The 23,686-nt window shown below is 42.5% G+C and overlaps 1 protein-coding gene across 9 annotated transcripts in view; it reads left to right on the top strand.

Moving 5' to 3' along the window:
• The first annotated feature begins 3,531 nt into the window (after positions 1-3,531).
• The window catches only part of ARFGEF3 (ARFGEF family member 3), a 91,368-nt gene continuing 71,213 nt past the window's right edge, over positions 3,532-23,686 (top strand). For 3 of the 9 annotated variants that reach the window (XM_068677294.1, XM_068677289.1, XM_068677287.1), the window contains exons 1-3: positions 3,535-3,966; positions 4,935-4,986; positions 19,680-19,761. In XM_068677294.1, coding sequence (XP_068533395.1) covers positions 3,882-3,966; positions 4,935-4,986; positions 19,680-19,761 — 219 coding nt within the window. In that variant the 5' untranslated portion in view covers positions 3,535-3,881. The other 6 variants (XM_068677290.1, XM_068677285.1, XM_068677288.1 and 3 more) reach the window with 6 other exon arrangements.

Below are 23,686 nucleotides of genomic sequence, written 5' to 3'. Positions count from 1 at the left end.
ATTCACAGAAGAAAAATCTGTCAGCTATTACTGAACAGATAAAGAGAAAAGCCCTGTCTCAGGAAGTACCCAGTCTGCAAATTAATAGAAACTGAGGGAATTTACCAGAGGATACCAGAGGAAGGGATACTCCTTCTATCCCTGATAAGAATCCCCAACTAACCTCTGTCATAAATGAGCTCCTGGGTAAAAAGGACCTTGATCTGACCCAGAATGGCTCTTTCGTGTTCTTGATACCCTCGTTGATTGCCTTTGCAATTCTATGGGGAGATGAGAAGATTATGGTAGATTGAAGGTAGTTAAGGGGATTTTTGCTTTTAATTTGCCTTTGCAGAAAGTATGTCTCAGCAGAGCCAGAGAGTCTAGTCGCATATTTCTCTCCTGACATGGATCTCAAGACTTTACTTTTGCTTCAGGTGTTCTTTACAGAATAAACAATGTAAGGTTATGTTGAACAGACATTGCTGAATATATGCTAGCTTTATTCGCAGCTCCCAGCCTGGAGGGTTTTTCTCCTTAACTCTCTAATCCCTGCTCTCAGCAGCACCCTTTGCCACTGCACTTTGCAGTGTTTTGCCTTTGTTTAGCAAGGTCATGCTGCGGAGGGTGCAGAAAGCAGCACCTGACAAGGAACAACCTCACTGAGCATTCAGCTAGCCTCTGGTAACTCACTGTGTAATCAAGCAAAAAATGACAGATGCCACCCTATCATCAATGACGTGGTTAAAGTCTATATAACCAAGACTAAAAGCAAACCCCAACAAAGGTCTTGCTTGCCAAAGTCTTACTGCCTTTCAGGAGAGGGAAGGAAGGGTACCTTCCTCTGTTATCAGGTGTCACAAAGGTGCGGGTGAGCCCATGTTCCAGCTACACCCATTTTACTATACATTTTTGAGCAATTTGTCCAGCATAAATAAAGCCACATGTGCAGAGCTTCCTGAGGAAAACAGCCCAAGGATCTTTTGCAAGTCTGGTCACTCTAGTCAATGGAGGGGAGGGAGAGGCAGCACCTCTTGGAGAGGAATAATTCTGAGAAATCTGGCTCTGTCCCCTTTTTGAGCCACGGAACTGGGTGGGGTTTTTTTGTGTCATTGGAGGATATTTATTTGCATTTCCTACTTAGACTGGATTTTTTTAGGAACACAGCCCACCTCTTTAGTCCATACTGTCCAATGTCTGTTAGTGTACAATGAGATCTTGACCAAGCACGTTGTTAAACTAGCTAAAGCACAGGTAACATGTCATCATCTCAGTCTAACATGCTTTTTTCCTGGCTTTTCAACTGTACATTTAGTCCTTTTTTAGGATCTCAAAGACTACAGTGACAGGGCAGGTGGGTGCATGGATGTTACAGCCATATGCTGTAGAGATTTAAACCAGCATCACATAGCCTTCCTTGGCTACTGGAAACAGCAGAGCTGTAGTAGCACAGAGGCAAGCATATGCTGCTCCTTAACTCTGCTTACAAGCCTATATGGAGAATTGCACTAATACAACTCTAGCTCTTCAGGTATATTGAGTAGCATCGTGTTGCTTACACACTTCCAAGCTGTTTTCAGTCACAGATATATCCTGGGATATAACCTGCATTCACGTAATGCAAAAGATTAGTAGCACTGCCAAGTGAGAGTTCTGGAAATGGCCTGCATGCCTGCCTCTGTGAGTTAGTGATATACAACTACTGCATCCTGCAGATAGGAGATCTGCATAGATCCTTCTGACTTCCAGTTGGACAAGCCTCAAGATGTCCAAGGGGCTAGAGATGAATCCTATGCAGCTTCTCCCACTGTAGAAGGTTGCTGGCTTTTGACAGCCAAGCCATGGCAAGGAGAACTTATGAGCTACAAGAGTGTGACCATGCTTCATTCTCCCTGCCCTGTACCTGGACTTCTACCAGAACATGGTTACTGTGTATTCATGTGCTTACTGGAGACAACAGAGACAAAGACTGATGATCTGTTCATGGAGATGGAACGCCTTACATGTATATGATAAGTGTCAGCAAACAGACTCATGGTATCCTGAAATGCATTTCGTTGGGAAAACTCATCATGGCATACTTGTTTTTTCATCTGCATTATCTTATAGGCATATCTTAAGAGGCTCTTGAGAGCCTGAACATGACCTTTGGTTCTCTCACTCTGCTGACTACATCTGGGGAAAAAAAGTGTTTAGCAGCATGATGGAATTTTATTTATTTTATTTTAGCAGCATGGAAGTGATCGGACAGTGAGTAATGAAATAAATGCAAGTTTTGATTCAGTGACATCAGCATCTATGAAAATGCTGTAGCTCTGGTAAGGATTTCTGCTGCAAAGTGTTTCCTGTAGAGACCACAATGAAATTAACTAGTGAGTTTGTTTTATGTATCAGGAAAATGATCTAAAATTCCAAACAAATTCAGTTTCATCAGTGGCTTCCTGAAAATAGGCAATTAGTTATTTATAATGAATAGACACATACTTATCTATCAGTATTCTATGGGTCCAAATGATCTGTGGTATATCATTTCTATATTAAAAATACCTCAAACACCATCACAGTCCTTTTTGGCTTTTTTTTTTTGCCGCTGAGGAAAAATGTCAAAGATCTACAAAGGCAGAAATTGACTCCCATGTTCACTCCACTAAGCACGTCACAGGATAAAGAGGTCACATAGGTGGGGAAGAATTCCTCACCACTTCATCAGGATCCGTGACCTAGTGCATCGTGGTAGGCCAACAACCCTGGCCACTAGCTGTTTTCAGTAGCTACTGCCAGTTGTTCATTCCAAGGAAGGTGGTGAGGCATGGTCAGATACAAGAAACTCTGGGAAACCACTTCCAGTTGCTTAGAGGCTGGTTGTACCCTGGAATCTGAAGCATAAAGGTCTTTTTGTCAGTGCATGTTTGTTTTTTTAATCCTTAGTATTGTAACTCTAGACATTTCCTATCCATCTACAGACCTCTCTGGCATCATTTTAAATCCTTTTCTTCAGACACAAGTTTTACACCCTGGCTTTAAAATGCAGCTGTGGATTATGCATTCATGATACTTCCAAGCACAAGCAGGATCAACCCTTGTAAGACTTTGGATAAGGGACAGCCTCTGAAAGCCCGATATCCTGTGGGAAATGCTCCGGCTGATTCACCGGGAGCCAATATTCTGTCTGGTAATTCACCCTTGGTACTCTTCCAATTAGCAGCAGGAGACATAACCGCTAAGGCAGCCAGCTGCTACCTGCGCTGCCTCCCTTATCTGCTGTCTTCTTTCCCTATCTGGTTTGTCCTCCCGTACCTTTTGGGAGATAACGCATCCTGCAACAAGGCAACGGCACCAAAGCCGTGACTGAACATTAAGTGGTGCAGCCACACAAAGAGCAGGCTGCGTTCCCTGGGGATGAGGCAGGGAAACAAGAAAGTGGAAAGGGAAGGAGCTCTGGCACCCATGGGCAGGAGGAGGATGAGGAGGAGGAGGAGGAGGAAGGCTGGAGCTGGCTCACTGGGGGCACAGGCGGTCGCCATGGCAGCCGGCCAGGCCGCAGCCTCCCCGCCACGCTCCATCCTCCCCGGGCGGGGCCAGGCTCGGCCCCAGCCCGGCTGCGCCACAGGGCGGTGGAGGAGGAGGAGGAGGAGGAGGAGGAGGAGGAGGGACTCCGGCTCGGCACCGACTGACGTGTCCCCGTTATGGAGCCCGCCGTGATTCATCAGCGGCGGCGGGGCGGCAGCGGGGAGCCGCGCACCGGCCCCGCGTAGGCACGGCTGCGGCGGGGGCAGCCCCAGCGCCGCGCCGCCTTCATCCTCCTCCTCCTCCTCCTCCTCTCCTCCTCTCCTTCCTCCTCCTCCTCCTCACCGCCCGCTGCCGTGCCCCCGCGGCCAGGCGAGGAGCCCCGGGGAGGCAAGATGGAAGAAATCCTGCGAAAGCTGCAGAAGGAGGCGTCGGGGAGCAAGCACCGGGCCATCAAGGAGAGCTGCACCTGGGCCATCGGTACGGGGCGGGGGCGGTGCTATGGGGCCGGGCAGGTGGTATGGGGCCGGCAGGTGTTTGGTATGGGGCCGGCAGGTGTTTGGTATGGGGCCGGGGGCAGGAGGGCTCCCCGCACAGGGTGCGCAGCCCCGGGCGGCTCCGGGCTGGGCTTTGCCGGGGGTCTGCGAGGCCGGCGTCGTCTGCCCCAAGCGCTCTCCTCCGAAATCCTAAATCTCCCCTTCCGAAATCATCGCAGGTGAAGCCCTAGGACTGACTTTTTTTTTTTACTGCTGGCTTGTGTTCCGGCAGCTTTTTGAAAAGCTGCATTTTTATTTTGGCTGGATGCAATGAGCTCTTCTATTCTTGCTGTGTAATGGGACTAATAATCACCGATAGGAGCTCCTCCAAGGGAACACAGGCTTAGGTACATTTCAGTGTGGGTTGTCTGTGACTTGAGGTGCTTTTGGCACTAACTGCTTGGAGCATTAACCAGCAAGATCCTTAACTTACATCAGCAAGACCATGATACATAACATTGCTTTAGTTTTCAAGAGATGGCAAGCTTTATTTTTTTTATCTGTTATATTGGTTATAGCAGAGTTTGTGAAATCTCACACCTGTTGCTGTCTCATTGCTGGCCCTGCAGTTGGATGCTCTGCAGATTGCTCCACGGATTTGGGTGTTATCCTTGCACAGCAGCCATGCCAGCATCCTCCGTGCTGTTCTAGTTTCAGCAGACGTGCTGCTGCTGGAGTGCTGATACGTGAAAGGGAACTCGCTGAGCAAAAGGTGGTACTTGGTGCCTTCTCATTGGGTGCCCGGTGTCCTGATAGCCACGTAAATCCTACAGGCGGCTGTGACTATTGTTCTGTCGGGTGCGAAAGGCATGAACCTGAGGATCATTGGTTCAGAGATCGTAGCTGGATGTAAGACTACAGTTGAACTCAAAGTCTCTTTTAAAGATCTTATTGTTTTCTTTGATCACACAGAAACCTTGGATTCTCCTGATGCTGCTGTCAAGATCCCTCCATATCAGCTAAGGTAAGAACACGTGATGTTGAGACTGGTGGAGCTGTGAGTATTTGTAAAATTGAAGTCAAAATTGGAATCACAAACTAAATAATTAGGAAGGGTCTGAGTCTGTGTGTTTTCCTTTGTCTATATATACACATTTCTAGGTTAGTTGTGATGAATACTTTGTTGATGTGTCCTTGGCTTCCATTCATGAATAAACTGTAAGGAAAAGTATTAAAATGGGCAACAGTATCTATAACGCTGATACTTGGTTACAAGGGAGGGCTGTTCTCTGGTCCGACACCGTTTGCCTTCTAAATTACGGTCTCCAGTGTGATGATGAATCTCAATCTTTCAGAGCATATAATTTCTTTTAAGTCTAGATCAGTTCTTGTTTACTGAAACAGTAACTCCAGTTACTGTTTACTGAAAACATTGTCCTGTGGTTTCTTATGAAATGTACTCTAAAAATCGTGGAAGTATTATCTAAAAAATTATGAAAGTATTCTGAAAACAGAAAGGCAATATATAGCTAGGACAATGGGATGTCCTAGCTTAAATAATATAGTTCCTATGACTTAAATAATATCGTTCCTATGACTGCTTCTTCCTTTAGTCTGCTAGGTTATCTTGAGTAAGTCTTGTCCCTTCCTCTTGCTTTCATTTGGCCACCTATAAAATGGTGGAGGAGGCACTGCCCCCATTTGTAAAGCTATTTAGTATCTCATATTAGCAATTGATTGCTATGGAGAAAGTACGTAGCCAAAATCATTCGCTGTCCCTCCCAACAGACTCACTAGGAAGCATAACAGAATCTAGCAAGTTCAGTGCTCAAAACAGGAGGATGCTACTTCACGCAGTTTATAGTTAAGATGTGGAATGCTTAAACTTCTCTTGGTAGAGAATGTCATCGGTGCTAAAGGTTGCATTGGTTCGAAAAGCACCTCAACAAATCCAGGGAGGAAGTTGATTGAGGTCTGTTATATGCAAAAGTACCCCTTCTTATTCAAAAGTATCTTGGCAAGAGATTATTGAGCTTCTAAGAGAATATGTAGGAGTGTTGCTATGAATTTGCGCTGTCCTGTAGTCTTTCTGGATAATCACTACTAGCTGCTGACAGAAGTGATGCTTCTAACCATAGTATTACTCTCCTGGGAGTATTTTTACCACCTCATTTCTCTACACCGCTCTGGGTGCAGCTTTGTCCAGGGAAAATTACACAATTGGAGAGGTAGCAAGAGAACTGCTCTTATTCTGGACTAGTCACCAGATAGGGAAGGAATAAGAGCAGTTCTCTTGCTGCTCTGCATGACTACCAGCTACAGTGTCCACAAGGGGCCTGATGTCAATAGGGAATGGATGTAGTGCAGGTCTGACACGACCAATCCCAGATCCCTGCGTTTCTGACACGGGTTGAACAGCTAAGAGCAGTTGGATCAGTAATTCCCAGTAGCTCCACTAGAATTAGATTGTTTGTTTTGCACTGTGATTGGAGAAAACTTAGCTCTTTATCTTTTCATTTATCAGCCTTTATACTTAATACAGAGCATGGTCTTTTTGTATATAAGTACTATTCTCATTCCGTAAGACTGTTAGCTAGCTGTTAATACATTTCTTCATTTTTCACTACCTCTTCACAGCTGCATCTTCCTTTTCTTCTTCTTCCAATGTTTTAATGTTGTATTTGTTAGCTTTTTTTTTTTTTTTTTTTTTTTTCCCATTGTAAATTCTATTTATTTTTCATATAAAGCTAATACTTCGGCAAGTGTAGCTGTGAAGTGTGTGTGTGTGGTGGGGGGAGGGATTTGTTTCTTAGCAAAATAAATGAATGTTAGAAAATTTGAGTAAAAGCTTTGGTAATGTGATCTTTATGACGTAGGCACTGCCATGTAACCTCAGCTGGTGCCTGAGAAATACTAACTTCCCCAGTACTCTGTTTATTCTTCATTTTCTAGCAAACTTAAGTTTTTCCAAATGAGCACTCCAGGCCGGTTCTTGGGTTGGAATTTGCCTTTATAATGTACCAGTGAAAATGTGATAAAAGCTCATCTTTGCTTGGTATTTGTTAAAGAACCATGGCAGCTTGGTCCATAACACTGCAAAAGAATAGCCTTGAAAATAGGGCAAAGACAAAGACCAGAAATACAGCTGAGATAGATGTAGCATGGAGAGATCCCAACCGTGCACCGTGCCTTATTTCATCTTGATCAGTGGCAGATTGCATCATCTGTTTAAACACACATCAGCCTTTTGCTGCTTACCCACTCCGAATCTGGCATTCACACCTTTTCTGCTATAACATTGTTGGGAGTAGTAGCAGAGCCTGGGATGTAGTCTGGAATACTCTGTGGTACCAGAGTTAGTGTGTAGGTATGTATCGCTTTTCCATCTAGTGACCCTAGCCCCCAACTTGGATCTGAAGTCCGTAGTTGCAACATACTGAAGGTATTAAAGACAATGTGGAAGGTAGTTCAAGAGAAGAATACATGTCTGTAAGGTCTCTTCGAAGAATAGCAGCTAAACAAATGTTTTGAGTCCTGTATGTGAAGAGAGAATATTCCAACTTGTTTAATGGGAAATTTTGGTATGTCCTTAGAATACACCAAATACAAAGAAAATACGTCAGTATTTTCCTACATTATAATTTGCCAATAATCACAATCTGGGGCACATCTTTACTGCATAAGAATGTGGGACAGAGATTCATGAGCTGTCGTGTCCAGTTGAGGTGGATGCTGGCTCACTTCCAGAAATAGCAAATCTGGTAAGTACCTCAGTCAGTTTCTCTTTCTTCACAAAGCAGCATCTGGCTTCTGCTATCAGCAGCTATCTGCTTCTGCTGGTGTTTGTGCCTTTTAATGGAATCACCGTTACTTAACATGCCGTTACTTAAACCCTTTTCCTTCTAGACTAATAATGATTTCTGCTCACAAAAAAAAGGAAAAGTGTAAGTTATTTTCTCTGCCTAACTCTTTTCCCTCCTCCCCCCCCCCTCCATTTCCCCCTTAAAATATGAAAGGACATTTGCAGCTTTTGAAACCACAGTTTTAGACGAGTAGTGGTCTTTTATAGTGTTTTAAGACAGTGGTCCTAATGTGAGGATGGGAGTACAAAATGTTTCTGCATTTCCTCAGCTGACTAAATGAGTTCAGGTATTTCACGTGTATTAAGTAAGCTGCATGCTTATCTCCACTACAGTGTTGGGGTAGACTTTCTTTGTCCTGGCTTGCTCTCATCCGCAGAGTCCTCTCTTGTCCTCAGCCCCTATTACTGAGCATAAGGCAGGCAATGCTCAGTTTTTTCCTGAAGTCCGTGCAATTAGCAGGCTCAGCTGTAGCATTTGTATGGGAACTGTTTCCAGCATTTGTCTGGTGGTGGTTTAGACAGCACATACCTGCTATGTTTGGAAGCACCTGGGATACTTTTTCCCCAAGGGAATGTGGTGATTGGATGTTCAGCCTGGAATGTCATTTTTTAATTAGTTTAATGGTGATCTATTGGGCATGTCTTCGGAGAGCTAAATGAGACTATTCTGCTGTTCAGCTTCCTTTGATGTTAATTGGACTTATGAATCCAAATCCCAGTTAATGACCTTGAATGTTAATTCTAGAGAGGGGCGTTATTTAAATGACTCACTTCCTAAAGAGTTACAAATCTCCAACAAATATAGACTTCCCCACCGAGTCCCATCAGCTCTGCCTTGAGGTAGAAATGCGTGTGCACTTCTTTAGTACTTTAACATCTGAACAGGGTGTTGAGAAAGGGTGTGAAATAGTAAAGACAATTAGAGTGGACTGGGATGAAGATGCCCTTAAGTTAGTTCAAGGTTTTCCCATAGATGTCCTCTGGATTTTTGAGAAGGAATAGTCATAACCCACCTGGGCTGTTGTTGCAGTAGAATGATGGTTTTTGATGAACAGGTGTTGTGAAAATTAAATATGTACTAAGTGCTTGAGGAGACTGGGTGAATAACAGAAGTAATGAATTAGGTAAAAGGAATTGATGTGCTGATGTCTTAATTGGTGAACTGATCACATGGAAGATAGCTTAAGAAAGAGCTTAATGTCATCTGTCAACCAGCAATTTGCTACCAAGTTGGGCCACGTTCATTTCAGTGTTTTTCAAATGCCAAGTTCTGTCCTAAGGCCAGCCACCTACGCTAAGCTGGTCTCTTTTTGGCTAATTCCTGGCGAGTTTCTCCGTTGTGATTTTTAAAAATATGTTCCATAAAAGGTAAATGAACAGACACAGAAAACGAGTGTTAAAAAAGAATATTTGATCAAAGCAGATCATCATTCATGAGGAAATAATATGTATACACACACCAGAATAAAATAAGAGTCTAGACATTGCTTAACAGTCACATACCACTTTAAAACAAATTAGTTAAGCAATGGGCTTTTAGAATGCTTTATATAATTGCTATGCCTTATAGGCTGTATACAACCGAGTGGCTTTCTGACAGTGTGGACTTGGTCCTGCAAAGAGGAGGTTGATTGGGACTTGTGAGGGAGCCTGTAGTTTGGTGGCTGGTTCAGCTGCTGTGCATTGGTGTTGCTATCCCCACTGGAGCCTGGAATCTTACATTCAGAACTTCTTGCCACATCCCTGCTGTAATTTGTTCGGAAAAACATTTTGACAATCAAGAGACTGTGTCTCATTCTAGGACATTTTTGCACTTTCCAGGTCTTATTGTTATCCTATTGTTACGGCTTTTTGTTGTTTGTTTGTTTTTTCCTCTACCCTTTAGCCAGTAGAGCAGAAACATCATTGCAGACTTGAGTTTGGGCTGTTGTTTCTTTCCTCCTGGAGAAATGTGACTGAAAGCAGATGATGATGCATAGACAAGATTGTCGATAGCATATGCTGCTGTCAGTGCCAGCTTAAAGTTTCCCCTATGGACTTTAAAGTAATGGCTGAGACAGGTTGATGGGTGAAGTGTTTTGGCACGGTAACTAATCCTGTTTGCATTCCTTCTTCACAGAACTGGAAAGGCCTTCCAAATGCTTACTTATCTCTTCAGCATATCTGTGCACTGGACATTTCTGTACCTAAAAGTTTCAGGAAGCACTTGAAATTAAATGGAGGAACAGGCTCAAGCATTCAAGACCCCAGTTCTGTGTGCCTGATCAGAGAGATACACAACCTGGCCAGATCCTGGCTTTCAGAGGTGCTGAGCATTTGTAAGTCTGTGTCAGAAGCAGTTCCTGTGTTCACTACTGCAAAAGCTTGCATCCCTCTGGTGTTTCACATTGGCCTCTCAAAACTAGCCAGCACTTCTGGGGATTAGAGCTGGAAAAAATCAGGAGTTTGTGGTGAGCAGGGTTGTCAGTCATAACCAGCTTCTGTCCAGTTCTGTGTATTGTGTTTATGTCCAAGTGTCGTTCATCTTGGTGCTAGTTTCTGAGGGCTCCTCCTTGCATTGGCTTCCCGGAGTTTCCCCTATTGCTTTGTTTGGGAGTGGTTTATGAGTGTTGCAGTTGACTTGACGAGAAGAATGGAGCAGGGAAGGAGTAATGACTCTGAGTTGTGGTTTTTTGTTTTGTTTTGTTTTCAGGGGGATGTTTTGGACATATCTCTCTGTGTTACCCTTTCTCTTTATTAAAACACTGCTTCCTGCTCTTGGTGCCACAGCTGCCTGGCAGTAATTCCTCCCAGGCTTTCCTCCTGAGCCTGACCACTGGCTGTGTGGCTCGTGCTGCTCAGCCCTTGCAGAGCCGCTGTCTGGCGTTCAGCAGGTGGATGATGAGCTGCCTGGGAGGCATCCGGCCAAGAAGAGGTTTTACAGGCAGTGTGGTTTGCTGAGCTGCATCTCCTCTGTTGTCAGCCTGGATCCAGACCTCTGGGGGCACTTACAGTTTGGTGTATTTGAGTGGTGTACATGCTCTGATCTCGATTTTAAGAGCTGTATTCCTAGCTCTGGTGTGCATGGAGGGCGTGACAAAGTGTTGGGAAAGGCAGTGCAGCACTGTCTGATACTGTATTTGGATCAGTCTGGGTGTTTATTCTGAGATATGTAACTGGCCCAATTTCTTGCCTGATGGGTAGGTATTTTTGGCTCAAAAGAGTTTTGCATCTGTTCTGGGATCACAAAAGAAAAGTGTTGGAGAAGAAGGGGGCGTACAGGGCCAGTGTCTGTTATGCGTGTCTGAATTCTTGCTGTCAAGGCGAGGTCTTGGAAATGTTGGAAGGCCTCTTGATCTAGGAATCCATAAAAACCTGTCAGCCAGGCTTATGGCTCTTGAAGGTATCAAAGGAACTTTGGTATTGTCATGGGGAAAAAAGTGCATGGTTTTTGAAACATTATTTCTGTTACTCTTATTTGGGGCCAGGGGAAGGTTTTAAAGGATAGTGGCTGTTGTTTCATAGGCTAACTTCCTGCCCTTCCTGACATTTTTTGTTGCAGTGAACCTTAATATTTACCACTGCATTGGCTCTTTGTACCTTTTCTGGGTTTTACTGAAAGTCCATTCTAGATTTATGACAAAAGCATGCTGTTGCTGTATGATTTAAGTAACTTGTTCAGTGTAGGAATAGCACCAATAAAGGATTAAAGCAGTCAGGTTTGAACATTTGTCCAATTTCTAACAACTGAAATACTGTCTTCAGAGTCTAAGGATGATGACGGGATAGCAGTGTGTTTTAAACTTCTGATGGCTTTTAATGCTTGAAAAGGTGAAGAAAGTGATAAAATCAGGAAGCTGTTGATAATTGCCTTAGAAAATGAAGCATGGCTGGGGGTGAGGGTCCAGGGGGTGTAAGAAAAGTGGCTCTGGAACTGTGTGAACTGTTTTCCTGAAAAATGAGGCTCAACTCTGCTGTGGTCTTTGTTGTGCTGTGCAAGTCACGACTCTTATTTGTTTAGAAAATGAAGGGGTGAGTGGGAATAATAAAGGTCTTTTCTCACAGTTTTTATTTACCTTCCATAAAAGGCAACAAAGCAGCAGGAAACATGCTACCTTTGGTTTCTTTGAATGCTTGTTTGTTTAAGGAATTGAGCGTGCTAAGGTGCAGGGAGTGTAAAATACACAATGCATTGCAAATGTGATGGTACTTTTAACAACTATCCCCTAGGTCTGTCAAGATTTAAGATTGCACTGCTGTGAAAGTTGAATGAGATTACAGGTTGCAGTATTAACCTTCAAAACATATCTATAACAAACATAAATATAGTTCTTCCTATTTTTCATCAAACTTTTGAAACTAAGTCATCCAGCTGCAATGGAGAAAATAGGGTCATTAATGGGATGTCTATGCTGCTCTATCTCTGTGTTTCTTTTCTCTGTCGCTCCTATTATACCCGTCCCAGCATTGTAAATTTCTGTTGGATGTTTAACTCTTGTGAAATGCTTTATTTGTTGTTTTCAGGGTACTGAAATTTTGAAACAAACATTTTCAGTGGAAAACCCTCAGCTTCCCTTCCAGGCTCACCAAATGTGAGGAAGAGATTGCATGGAATAGCTCGATCAGCTTTCAGAACTGCAGGCTCAGCTAGTCCAGCGTGTGCTCTGCCTAAGGCGAAGGATGGACGCAGTGATCCTCACCTCATCTTTATGCTGTGCTTCACATGATAATAAATAAAATCGATGAAAGGATACAGATTGTTCTATGATGAAGACCTTGTGGGGTTTACATGTGTCATCAAATTCCTCAAGAGCAGAATTATTAAGTGGCTGTCATACCTCATGCACAAAGGGCAAAAATCTACTGGGATGGATGTTTTAGGGAGAGTGATGATAATGTATCACAGCTACAGCTTCGGAGACTGGAAGCATCCTGATTAGCATTTTACCCTTGTCTGCTTTAATATTGTGTATAATCATTTGTTGTCTCCCTTCTCTCAAGCAAAGGTACAGAGCGTGCTTATGTTTTCATATGTTTTTTCTCTTGACAACAGTATCAAGCTACTATCTGGGAACTTTGTGTTGAAATAAAGATGTTATTAGTCAGTGTTGCAAGGAAGCAAACGACCTTAAAAGCACTCTCCAGCTGAGTGACGGTTCTGAGCTGTTTAATTGTTATAGTCGGTTTGAATTCTGTTGTGTCAGCTGCCTTAGGCTAGATTGAAGATTAAATTGGTTACATTTGACTTTCCCATGAAGTATGTAGTCCTATACTTCTGCTATTAAGGCAAATGCATTTCTCTTGGAAACTAAGTAGGTAATAAAAAAATTAACCTTTTTAATACCAAGAGGCATTAAATTACAACCTCATTCAATATTTCTGGTTGAATAATTGTTCAAGTTCTAGCTATCAAACTGTATGAAGCTAAATTCAGGCATTGTTTCCCTCTTCCTTTCTTGTGTGTCATAAAGTTTCCTCTGATGCACAACTCATGCTTCCCTCCAGAGACAAGTTGATTGTAGGGTGAAGATATTACTCTGTGCCTTGGTTTGTAGTAAAAGCACTGAAGGGAAGAGGGAATACGTGAAGTAAAAAGGAAGGAAATACTGAGCTGGAGGAAAGACCTAGTGGGAACTTGGAGAGAGCTGATGTCAGCAGTTGAGGTGAGGGAGAATCAGGGATGGATAGAAGAGGAGAGCTAAACCTCACGCTGTGTGACAAGAACCCTTTTCATGATATGTGTGCAGAAGAGTTTTCTACTGTGTAGGCAGAAAAAGAATGGCATAAAAAAAAAGAAGCTGCAAGCAGTGAGGAAGAAAAATGAAAATGCTTTCAACAAGAAGTTACAAACCTTTATTAGTGAGGGTGGAATCTTACCGGGTTATGTGGGGGAATCCTCTTCATAGGGAAAGCATGCTCACAAGCGACTCTCCTTGTCTGAGTAAGCTGAGTAAAATCCTGGCCCTGTTAAAGCAAGTCAGAATTGATATCAACTAGTAAAACATCAGTGTCTCAACTTTTTTTTAGGACCTGTAAACTTCAGCACTGCTTGTTCTTATGCAGTGCTGTAATGCTGATGTCTCACAGTGCATGATTGCCGTAAAGTTTTTTTGTTTTTTTTGTTCCGCTTTTTTCTCCCCCTGAAAAGGAGGGTTCTCACTGGAAGGCTTTGGTTTTAGAGCGGTAGGATAAAAGACAGTTCTGTAAATGCTATCCAAGATCTTGTATTTGCAATGACATGGCAGTTGTAGTCATTTGGTCTGACTTGCTGCACTGAGGCTTGAGAACTTGCCCTGTGCTTGTACACTGTGAGCTCCAAACTTCTGTCTTAAGCTTGACTGTTAATAGTCTTCATAAGTGGGACATTCATATTTCTTCTGTAGATAAAATTAACCACTTATCTTGAACGTGAGCAAAGATTGAAAATCTGTTTTCTTCATGAAGAGTTGTTGCTTGAAAAAAGTAGTATTTATTTTCCACTTCTCCAGGGTTTAAGTGCTTCCATTTTGATCTGTAAAGTTGTTTCTGGACTCTTTTGTTTTCCTGCGGTGGCTTGAAGAACGTTGACAAGAATTACAGATGTTTCTATTTCTACAAGCCTATGTGTTCATATTGACCCTGCTGGAATTTGTTTTACACAAATTAAATCCATACCTTTCATGTGGGGACAATATTTGCCTGTGTTTAGTGTACTTAATGGTAACAGCTGGGAGTATGTCCAGAATTTTGAGAATTTATTTTTACCGTTTATTTTCTCGTGGTGGGCCAAATTTTCTGCTTGAGTGAGTGAGGTTAATGGAGTTGCATGCTGTGAGAGTTTGTTCCTTTTAGCAGCCAGGACTGAGGAGCCCTTCTCCACTGTCAGTGCTGCTCTGACTGAAAAATGTCAGGCTCTGGCTACGACTGTGTTGCTGCCTAACAAACAGCTTATCGGAAAAATGGCAACAACAGTGAATCAAGTCATTACCTGTTCTTTGACTGGGTTGTGAGCTATCCTGTGGAAAGCAAATTGCATGCTGATAACTAAGGTAATCAGCCCCGAGGTTCTGAGTTTTTCTTCTCCGATACAATTTTCAGGGCAAAGATAATGCAGGGAGATGTTTTATTTTAATCTCCTTTTAATCCATTTCCCAACAACTAAAGTGGTTTAAATGAAAGGAAATAACTTCTATGGTGGTGACAAATATTTGGTTTGTAGTGTCCCTGCCCCAGGGTCAGCTTGGTGGAGGTGACAGTGGGCCCTCGGGCTGCGTGCCAGGTGCTAACAAGAAAGAGTTAAGTGAGCCGTTCCCTGTCATCGTTATGATTTTCATCATGAGATTGAATAATTAGCCATTATTCTCTCAGCTTTTTCCACTACAGTGAAGATAGAAAGATTTTATGATCTCTTATTTAAAATAGTCAGCTGCCTTGCCCTGCCTGCCCTTTTTGGCGGTGTGTTTTGACTGGCCTGTCGGATCATCCCTTGTGACAGACCTGCAGGGTAAGAGGCAGGTTGATGAGCCGTGGCACGCTCGGACTATTAGAAAGGTTGTTTTTACTCGGAGTGCTGAACATAAAGGCTATTTACCTTCCCATGGCTCATTCTGCAGTTCATGAAGCTGTCAGTGGTGGGTAGGGGTGGCTCAGGAGGGACAACCTGTGCTCCTGAAGATACTGCTCCTGGGTGCGTGCTTGCTTCTGTCACTGACATTTTTGCTTGACCCTGGGCAGGCCACTTGGGATTCAGTCCACGCACCGCGGAGGTCTAGTGGCAAAGCTCCAGCTGGCCTCATTAGGAGCTGAGTTTTTATCTGTAGTGCTCTCTGCTGACTCTTTTGCATGAAACAAGGTCCACACTTACCATGCTTATTGCCACACATTATTATTTTTTTTTTTTTTAAACTGAGCTCTTTTGGGAGCACTACTGCATGGACATATACAAACAATGTTTTCCAGAATGCGATGTAGATTGCAGTATAATATACTACTTCAATCTGAGTGCACTTTTTCTTCATTGTCAGTCTTTCTTTATACAATATAAGCTTCCCTCCAGCTTCCATTTTCAGTACTTCGTTTCATGTTCATGACTAGGGTACCATATCGTGAAGGTTTTGGTAGCTTTCTCTTCTCCAAGTCAGAGGTGCCCCTTTCTGTTCACGCCCCCTCAGTGTTGTACCTGACTCACCTCATTCAGGTTTAAGCTGGTGTTTGTGCAAATATCTGTAAGGGTATGTGTGAACACCTGCCCGTATCAATAAGGAAACTTAGGTGTTACAGTGTGAAACTGGAATCTCTACAGTAATTTAAACAGAAACCATACTTGTTTTAAAGTATGTCAATGTGCACTAGCTTATTCTGAGAACTTCACATGAAATGTCATATATATGTAGCACCATGCAAGCTGAATGAGTTGTCACTTGATAGTATAGACCCGCACGTATGGGAGTAAGCAATGTGATCCCGTGGTAGGGGACCATGGGACCACTCAGAACTGGCTGCTGCCATAAAATGGCTGCAAGGCATAAGGGAAACTTCACTCCCTTCCTTAATTGCATTCTGAGACCAAATTATGGTTGATGTTATCTCTTGTGCAACTTTATTGAATCCAGTTTTTAATGGTAGATCTTAATAAGGACCAACTGTGTTAATTTACATCATCTCCCGTTCTAACTGAGGATTGTCTGCCTGGACCCTCTGTGTTCTCATACCAGCAGATGATGAGCTTAAATGGCGGGTCAAACCCAAGTGTGGAAGATGCTCAAGCTAATCAGAGGTTGTGAGGTATCTCTGCAGGTGTTTTATAGCTGTAGCATGGAAATGCTGAAGATTTAAGAGGCTGAATGTATAAGAAGAACAGGAAGTGACACAATGGCAATTCATTTTCTCTGAAAATACAGTGTGCACAGAGGCTGCGGCAACCTTAATTAGATTTTCAGTTAAAATATTTTTAGCAGGGATGAGAAGTTCAGCTAATTGAATCTGTTCTAATTTCCATCCTCCTGTTTGTCATTTTTTGCTCTTCATTTTGGGAGGTATCTCAAGAAGCAGCTCTCATTGTTCTCTGCTGATTACAGTATGTGACGACAGATGGCAGGCACCATGCTGATGTGCAGGGTAGCTACACATAAGCCATAGGAGCTCCCACCTGTCTTCGTTATAATGAAACTAAACTGGATCCAGTCCAGTGACTTACGACTGCCTTCCCTTTCTCCTCTACTCCATCCACTTTAATATGAGAATGTTTGTTGTTTGTTGGTAATGCCTCAAATCTTCATATGTTACTGCAGTGAACTGTAGAAAGCCTAAAAGAACCGTGTTCTTCCCTCAAGAGGTGCAGTTATTTAGACTGTCAGTTTTTAGCATCCCTATGGTTAGTTTTATACGTTATTGTGACTTTGTTTCTTAATTTTATTTTTTTCCCCTGTGTTTCTGGCTGTTTGATTACTAGTTAATGCACAGGGACCTAGTTCTGACACCTGTTGATCTACTAATTTCAAATGTGAGTTCGCCCACACAGAATGATATTGACAACAGGTTTTAAAAGAGACCATAAGTCAAAGTGACTGTGTAAAGGTAAGCACTTAAACGTGCTATGTGTGTTAGAGAAGTACTGCTGTGGCACCTCTCTAAACCAGTAAGTCTTTTCCCAATTTACCTGCACACTACATGCAATCCCAGACTTAGGTGAAGCTGGCAGTAGTTGTAGGTGCTGCTCAGTTCTATCCTGGCTATAGAATTGCTGTCTGAACCATGGAATAGATGTTTTGGCAGTTTCTGTAGGTCTAGATGATTGAACACTCTGAGGACATATATCCCAGATATTGAATAATTTTAGGTGTTTTGGATGTGAAACTTGCAGGTTTTAAGAGTCCTTCTAGCTAAATCGATTCCAGAAGCATTCAAGAAAGGATTTTCTGAGAAAATTGGGCTTTATGCCTGCCTATTTCCCAGACTATTCTGAGTGAAGCAAATGGCGAGCTTTTTGTGGGAAACCTATTTTGAGATATACATGTAGTCTGCTTGAAGGTCTTTAGAAATCTGTGTTAATTCGAGGTTATATTCAAGCTGCTTTTGGTGTTAAGCCAAATGACCTTTTACAAATTCCTGTAACCTGGGAAGGTACAAACACAGTAGACCTTCAGATTCTCCAGAGATCTTTGTCAAATACAGAAGCTTACTAGATTGCTTAACTGAGCCATGCCTGTAACAGTAGTCCTTAATTTATTGTTGAGACCTGTGACACTAGTCTTTAATTTATTGTTAAGGAAGAGGGTCTGCATTTCAAAGAACAACCAGCAGTTTCGTGCCCCTTAAGGAGACCTTGTGATTTGAGTGCCTTCTTGGGTCAGATGGAGGGAGAAAAAAGAATACAAACTGAACCCATAGGGGGAAAAAAAAAAGTTGACTTTCATAGTGGACATTCAGTCCCTGCTGCAAATGGTATCTAATGAATGAGTTGTGAGCTAGGTTCCCTGAAGTTGAAAGGGCCACTGTTTGGTAATCCCACCTTTAGTTGGTTTTGTTTCATTTTGTTTGAAAAAGGCAAGTTCATGTTGTAGACCCTCAGTTTTGGAGGGAGGCTGGTAGGTTATGGGCAGATTGTGGTAAAGCGTGGTCTTAGGCATTTTTGAAGATTGCCTGAAACTGCAGCAATTACTGCTGCTCTAACCTAGGGCTTCTCCTTAGCTAGTTAGGAAGGGATGATTTACAAAAGGAGCAGCAGATTATGCACCCTGGTGTAATGCATGTATTTTCATCAGAACTTGATCCTTAAGAATACCAAGATAATTCTATTTTTATATACCTTTTGGCAAATAATCATCATTTGGTCAACTGAAACTAAGTGAAATCAGGTCCAAGATGGCTCACAGTAAATAATAGAAAAAGAGGGAAAACTCTTTTGTTTGGTATTTTAGAGATTAAACACCTTTGACTCTGCTTTGAGAAGACCAGTGGGTTTAGTTTTGAATGCACTGAGACTTTAACACAAGAGAATGCTCCAAACGGAACAAATTGGGGCTTTTTAGTTTCCAGTTAAATAAAAAACTAGTTGTTGTCTCTACCTTCTTGCCTTCTACCCACTTGTCTCCATGGGTGGGAAATTCATGCAAGTGATCCCAGAAAAGGTTGGAGAGCTGAGGCTCTTGAGGGCTGGCACAGAATGCTTTGCCATAAGCAGGCATGTCTATACAAATTGAAAACTGGACTCTGGGTACAGATAAGTGCCTCTTTTGATATGTGACCTAATAAAGAGTTGCAAACCTTCAGGGAGACTGGTCAGACATGGGCTAAGCATCCCTGATTAGGAATGAATTTCCTGCCAGCTAGCAAGATTTGCTTAAAAAGGCTTGTTAGCTGCTAAGGGTTCTCCAGGTGCTGCAGACCCTTTCTGATTCGTAACAAGGAGTAAAGAGAGCAGTCACAGCTACAGGCAATGTTGGTTTGGTCACCAAATAAAAGTTCAGCATGTGAGCACCGGGTCAAAAGCAGAAAGTGGAATATGAAACTATTTTTCTGTCAGTCTGAATGTTAAACAGAAGCCAAAGGACTGAAGCGTAATGCTTACAGCACTGAGCTGAAGAACCACCAGTGATCTGTGACTCTCCCCTTCATGCTTTGCACATTCGGGTATGCACACAGAGGGCTAACCGTTAGGAAGCATTTTGTGAAATTTCAATTTAAAAGGCCATTTTTAACAGAATGTGAAGACATATGTCAGCTTTCTTGAGAGGGGAAAAGTGCCTCACAGAGTTGTTGTGAAACTGTCCTTGTTTACTGCATCCAAGTGTTATCTTATTGAAAGTGATACAGCCTTTCTGGAACCATAGTTCTTTTGAATACCAATTTTTAGTTCCATTGTTACCTCTCACATTTATTTATTTATTTTACTTCAGAGAGAAGTGTCTCCTTCCTCTCCAGCTGGCGCTGGAATCGAAGAGCGTGAAGCTGGCCCAGCAGGCTCTAGCAGGGATGCAGGTATGGATCTCGGGGGGAGAGGAGGGAACAGGAAGGGGGTAATAGGAAAGGTAGCAGGTGCCAAGGAGATCTAGGCTTTTCTTTTGAAAAATACTACAGAAATATGTCTGTCTCCTGGTGGATGCAACAATGACGTTCATGTTTCTGTAACAGAGTTCATAATCTAGGGTGCAAGTAAAGGCTGTAGATTATGTGGAAGCTTAAAATGTTCTGGAGATACATAGGAGTTCCTGGCTTTTAGCATTGAGATGGAGGTGGCCATTCCTTGTGTGGCCCTGTGCTACTCTCAGTAAGCCTTACCACTGCTTAATTTCTTAAAAACTAAACTGAGTCAAGTGATGAAGAGGTCAATAAGGGGTCCAGGTGCTGCATTTCTTGGGAACACTCAGTCAAGATAAAATTTATTATCCTTTTACTCTGTCTTACTCTGTCAATGTGTAGCTGCACATATGCTTGGATTCTGTAAGAACTAGAATTGCAAGGTTTTGGTGCCATAAGTAAGTGTTAATGCCCATCTAGAAGAGTAAAAGAGTAATCCAGACAACAAAACAGTTCTTCTGCATTTAAGATACGTGTAGATTCATTAAAAATTAAAAACAAAAACAAATAAACACGTGAGGATACTATAAAAGTAGGCTAGAAGGACAAATGAGATGAAGTACAACTTGCATTCAGGAAAGGTAGGTCACAGGATCACAGAACAGTTGAAGTTGCAAGGGACCTCTGGACGTCACTTGGTCCTATCCTGCTTTTCATGCAGGACCACCTGGAGACAGATGCATGGCACCATGTCCAGGTGACTTTTGAAGATCTCCAAGCAAGGAGACTCCACAGCCTCTCTGAGCAACCTGTGCCAGTGCTCCATGACCCACACAGCGAGAAAGTGTTTCATGATGTTTAGATGGAAACTTCTGTTGGTGCCCGCTGTCTCTTGTCCTGATACTGAAAAGAAACCCATCTCTTACCACAGAAAAGAGCCCATCTATGTTCTTTTTGCACCTTTTTTCCTTTTTGTTCAGGTATTTACATGCATTAATAAAATCCCTCTGAGCCTTCTGTAGGCTGAAGAGGCCCTGCTTTCTTAGCCTTTCCTTGTAGAAAAGATGCTCCTGTATCTTAATTGTCTTTGTGACCCTTCACTGTATTGTCTCCACTAGCTCCATATCTCTCATATCAAATTAAATGTCTTCTCCTTTTGTATAGAAAAACGTATTTTCCTTGTACACTGACTTGTATCTTGTTAGGCTGGATGCTGATAAAAACAATTGATAATACTACTGGGTGGAAACTCTTTGAAATATTGTGGGTTAACCCCAGTAAGCAGCTAAGCCCCTCACAGCTATTCACTTGCTGCTCCACAGCAGGATGGGGAAGAGAACTGAAAGAGCAAAAGTAAGAAAACTTGTGTTTGAGATAAAGGCAGTTTAATAGGCAAAGCAAAGCTGCACACACGAGCAAAGTGAAATAAGTAATTCATTTACTACTTGCCATTGGCAGGCAGATGTTCAGACATTTTTTATTACCCATTACTCATTTTTTTTGCCTCCCAGCTTTTATTGCTCAGCACAATGCCATACTGGTAGGGAATATTACTTTTTTGAGCTGGGGCCAACTGTCCAGGCTGTGTCCCCTCCCAGCTTTTTGTGCATCCCCAGCCTATTCATTGGCAAGGCAGCATGAGGAACAGAAAAGACCTTGATGCTGTGCAAGCTCTGTTCAGCAATAGCTAAAACATCAGCGTGTTCTCCGTGCTGTTTTGGTCACAAATCCAAAACATAGCACCATGTGGGCTACAGTGAAGAAAATTAACTTTATCACAGCCAAAATTAGTATAAGTGCAGAAAATATAAAGTGGGAATGAACCAGTGAAATGTGCTACAGACTTAAAGCTGGGAAGGAGCCTGGGGACAAAAGTGGTGCAGAATGTACAGGGTAAAGTGGGCTGCTCTAAGCCTGGTCTGGGACAGAGCAAGGTTTTGTTCCTGGGAACGAAGTCGGGGTAGTTTTGTGCTGCAATAGGAGCTTCTAAGAAGGCTGGTTCTGGGAAAAGACTTTAGTGGGTCCATCTCTTGCAGGATGCCTGTCACCAGTGAGAGGTACCTGTGAAGGTGGTTCTGGACTATATGGAAGATGTGTTTCCCGTAGAACTTTGAGGAAGTAGTGCCACTGGCCGTGTCCTCGTGATGTTTTACCAAATCACAGAATGGCTGAGGTTGGAAGGAATCTCTGAAGATCACCTAGTCCAACCCCCCTGCTGAGCAGGATCACCTAGAGCACGTTTTGCAGGATGGCATCCAGGCAGGGTTTGAATATCTCCAGAGAAGGAGGCTCCACAGCCTCTCCGGGCAACCTGTCCCAGTGCTCTGTCACCCTCACAGTAAAGAAGTTGCCCCCTTGTCTTGAGTCAGAACCCCCTGTGCTTCAGTTACACGGTTCTGATTTAATTCTCCCTTCTTATTAAGGCTGCACTGAAAACGGTTTGGGGATGAGCTGTTACAGTATTTGAGAGTGTCAGTCTTGCTGGAGAGTTCTAACAGGGCCTAGTCTGTCCAGGTTCAGTGAATGTAAGCAGGGCTTTAAAACAAAGCAAAAGCAAAGCACAATAAACAAAAATAACTACAAACAAAAACAACAAAGCAAAAAAAAAACCAGTAAAAGAAACAAAAACACAAAAAAGAAAAGCAATAAAAACAAACAAAAAAAGCAAAACAAACAACATCCAGTAAAAACAAAACACAAAAATCAAATAAAGTACAAAAAAGAAACAATAAAAAATATGCAAAAACAAACAACAAAAAAGAAAAAATACAAAGAAAAAAACAAACAAGAAAATAGCAAACATACTTGAAAAAAGCAAACTAAACACAAAAGAAAAAACAAAAAATAAAACAAAAACTGAACTTCAGAGAAAACATGAAGAGAAAATAGTGTTCTATTTTGACAGCTGATAACTGAGGAAAGCTTATGGTCATGAACTGGCTGTGAATAAATTGAGGCTGCAATGTGGACGTTGTTTGTTTTTTTTGTTTTTTTTTTAGAAACATGTTGGTCCTTATGGAAGAAGTGTGAAATAACTGAAATCTTGAAATTGGATGTGGTTAACTCAGGGATGTGAGAACATAACACAAAGAGCTGTTAAGTGATGCTCCAAGTCCTGCTTTCAAGCATGAAAATAGGCTTCCACAGAAACCTAGTGACAGTCTCCTCGATTCCACAAATATTTTCATGCTGATTCCTCAGTTATCCCTCAGCCTCACATATACCCAGGTGCTGGGAGACACTGGCTCTGGTACTGGCTTTTTTGAGGCAAAGGATATCTGATCGGTCTGAAGTTCACTCAATCTGTATTGAACCCGCTCCTGGGTACCCTCCCACGCATTTGTGGTCCTTGTGCTGTTTACTTGCTAGCAGTGTTCTTCCTTTTGAGGACTTGACGGCATCCGCAGTTAGTCAGATTTTGAATGACACAAAACACATCTTGTCAGTGATCAGAAACGCCACCTCCACCATGCTTTTGTTCTGTACCTACTAGAATTTTAGACACCTGAGTCTTTATCTCCTGCCAGGCAGGGTATCTGCTAGCCAGAGGCCAGGACACTAGTCTGAGTGTTTTGTTTTGTTTTGCTTAAATTCATTTCGAGGGGATGGGAAGCATTACTTGGAGTGGTTTGTGATCTCTTTTTTTCTTCTGGACACACAAGAGGTGGGGTAGGGAAAGGAAATGCTGGAATAGCAGCTGATTTGAAAGATGTTTACTAAGGTAAGGATTTCTCAGGTTTTGCTGTGCTTTCATCTTTGATGATACTGGATCACCTTTAAACTTGTACATAAAACCTAGGCACTGTAGTACCAAATGTTAATAGGTTTTGGTGTAGCAGTTTACAGCAGAATTAAAGGCATTCTGTCTTCAACCTGTGCATTGCCA

Source organism: Anas acuta, chromosome 3 (assembly GCF_963932015.1).
Source record: "Anas acuta chromosome 3, bAnaAcu1.1, whole genome shotgun sequence".
NCBI classification, from domain to species: Eukaryota; Metazoa; Chordata; class Aves; order Anseriformes; family Anatidae; genus Anas; species Anas acuta.
Note: the sequence above shows the minus strand (reverse complement) of the source record. Positions and strands in the feature narration are given on the sequence as shown.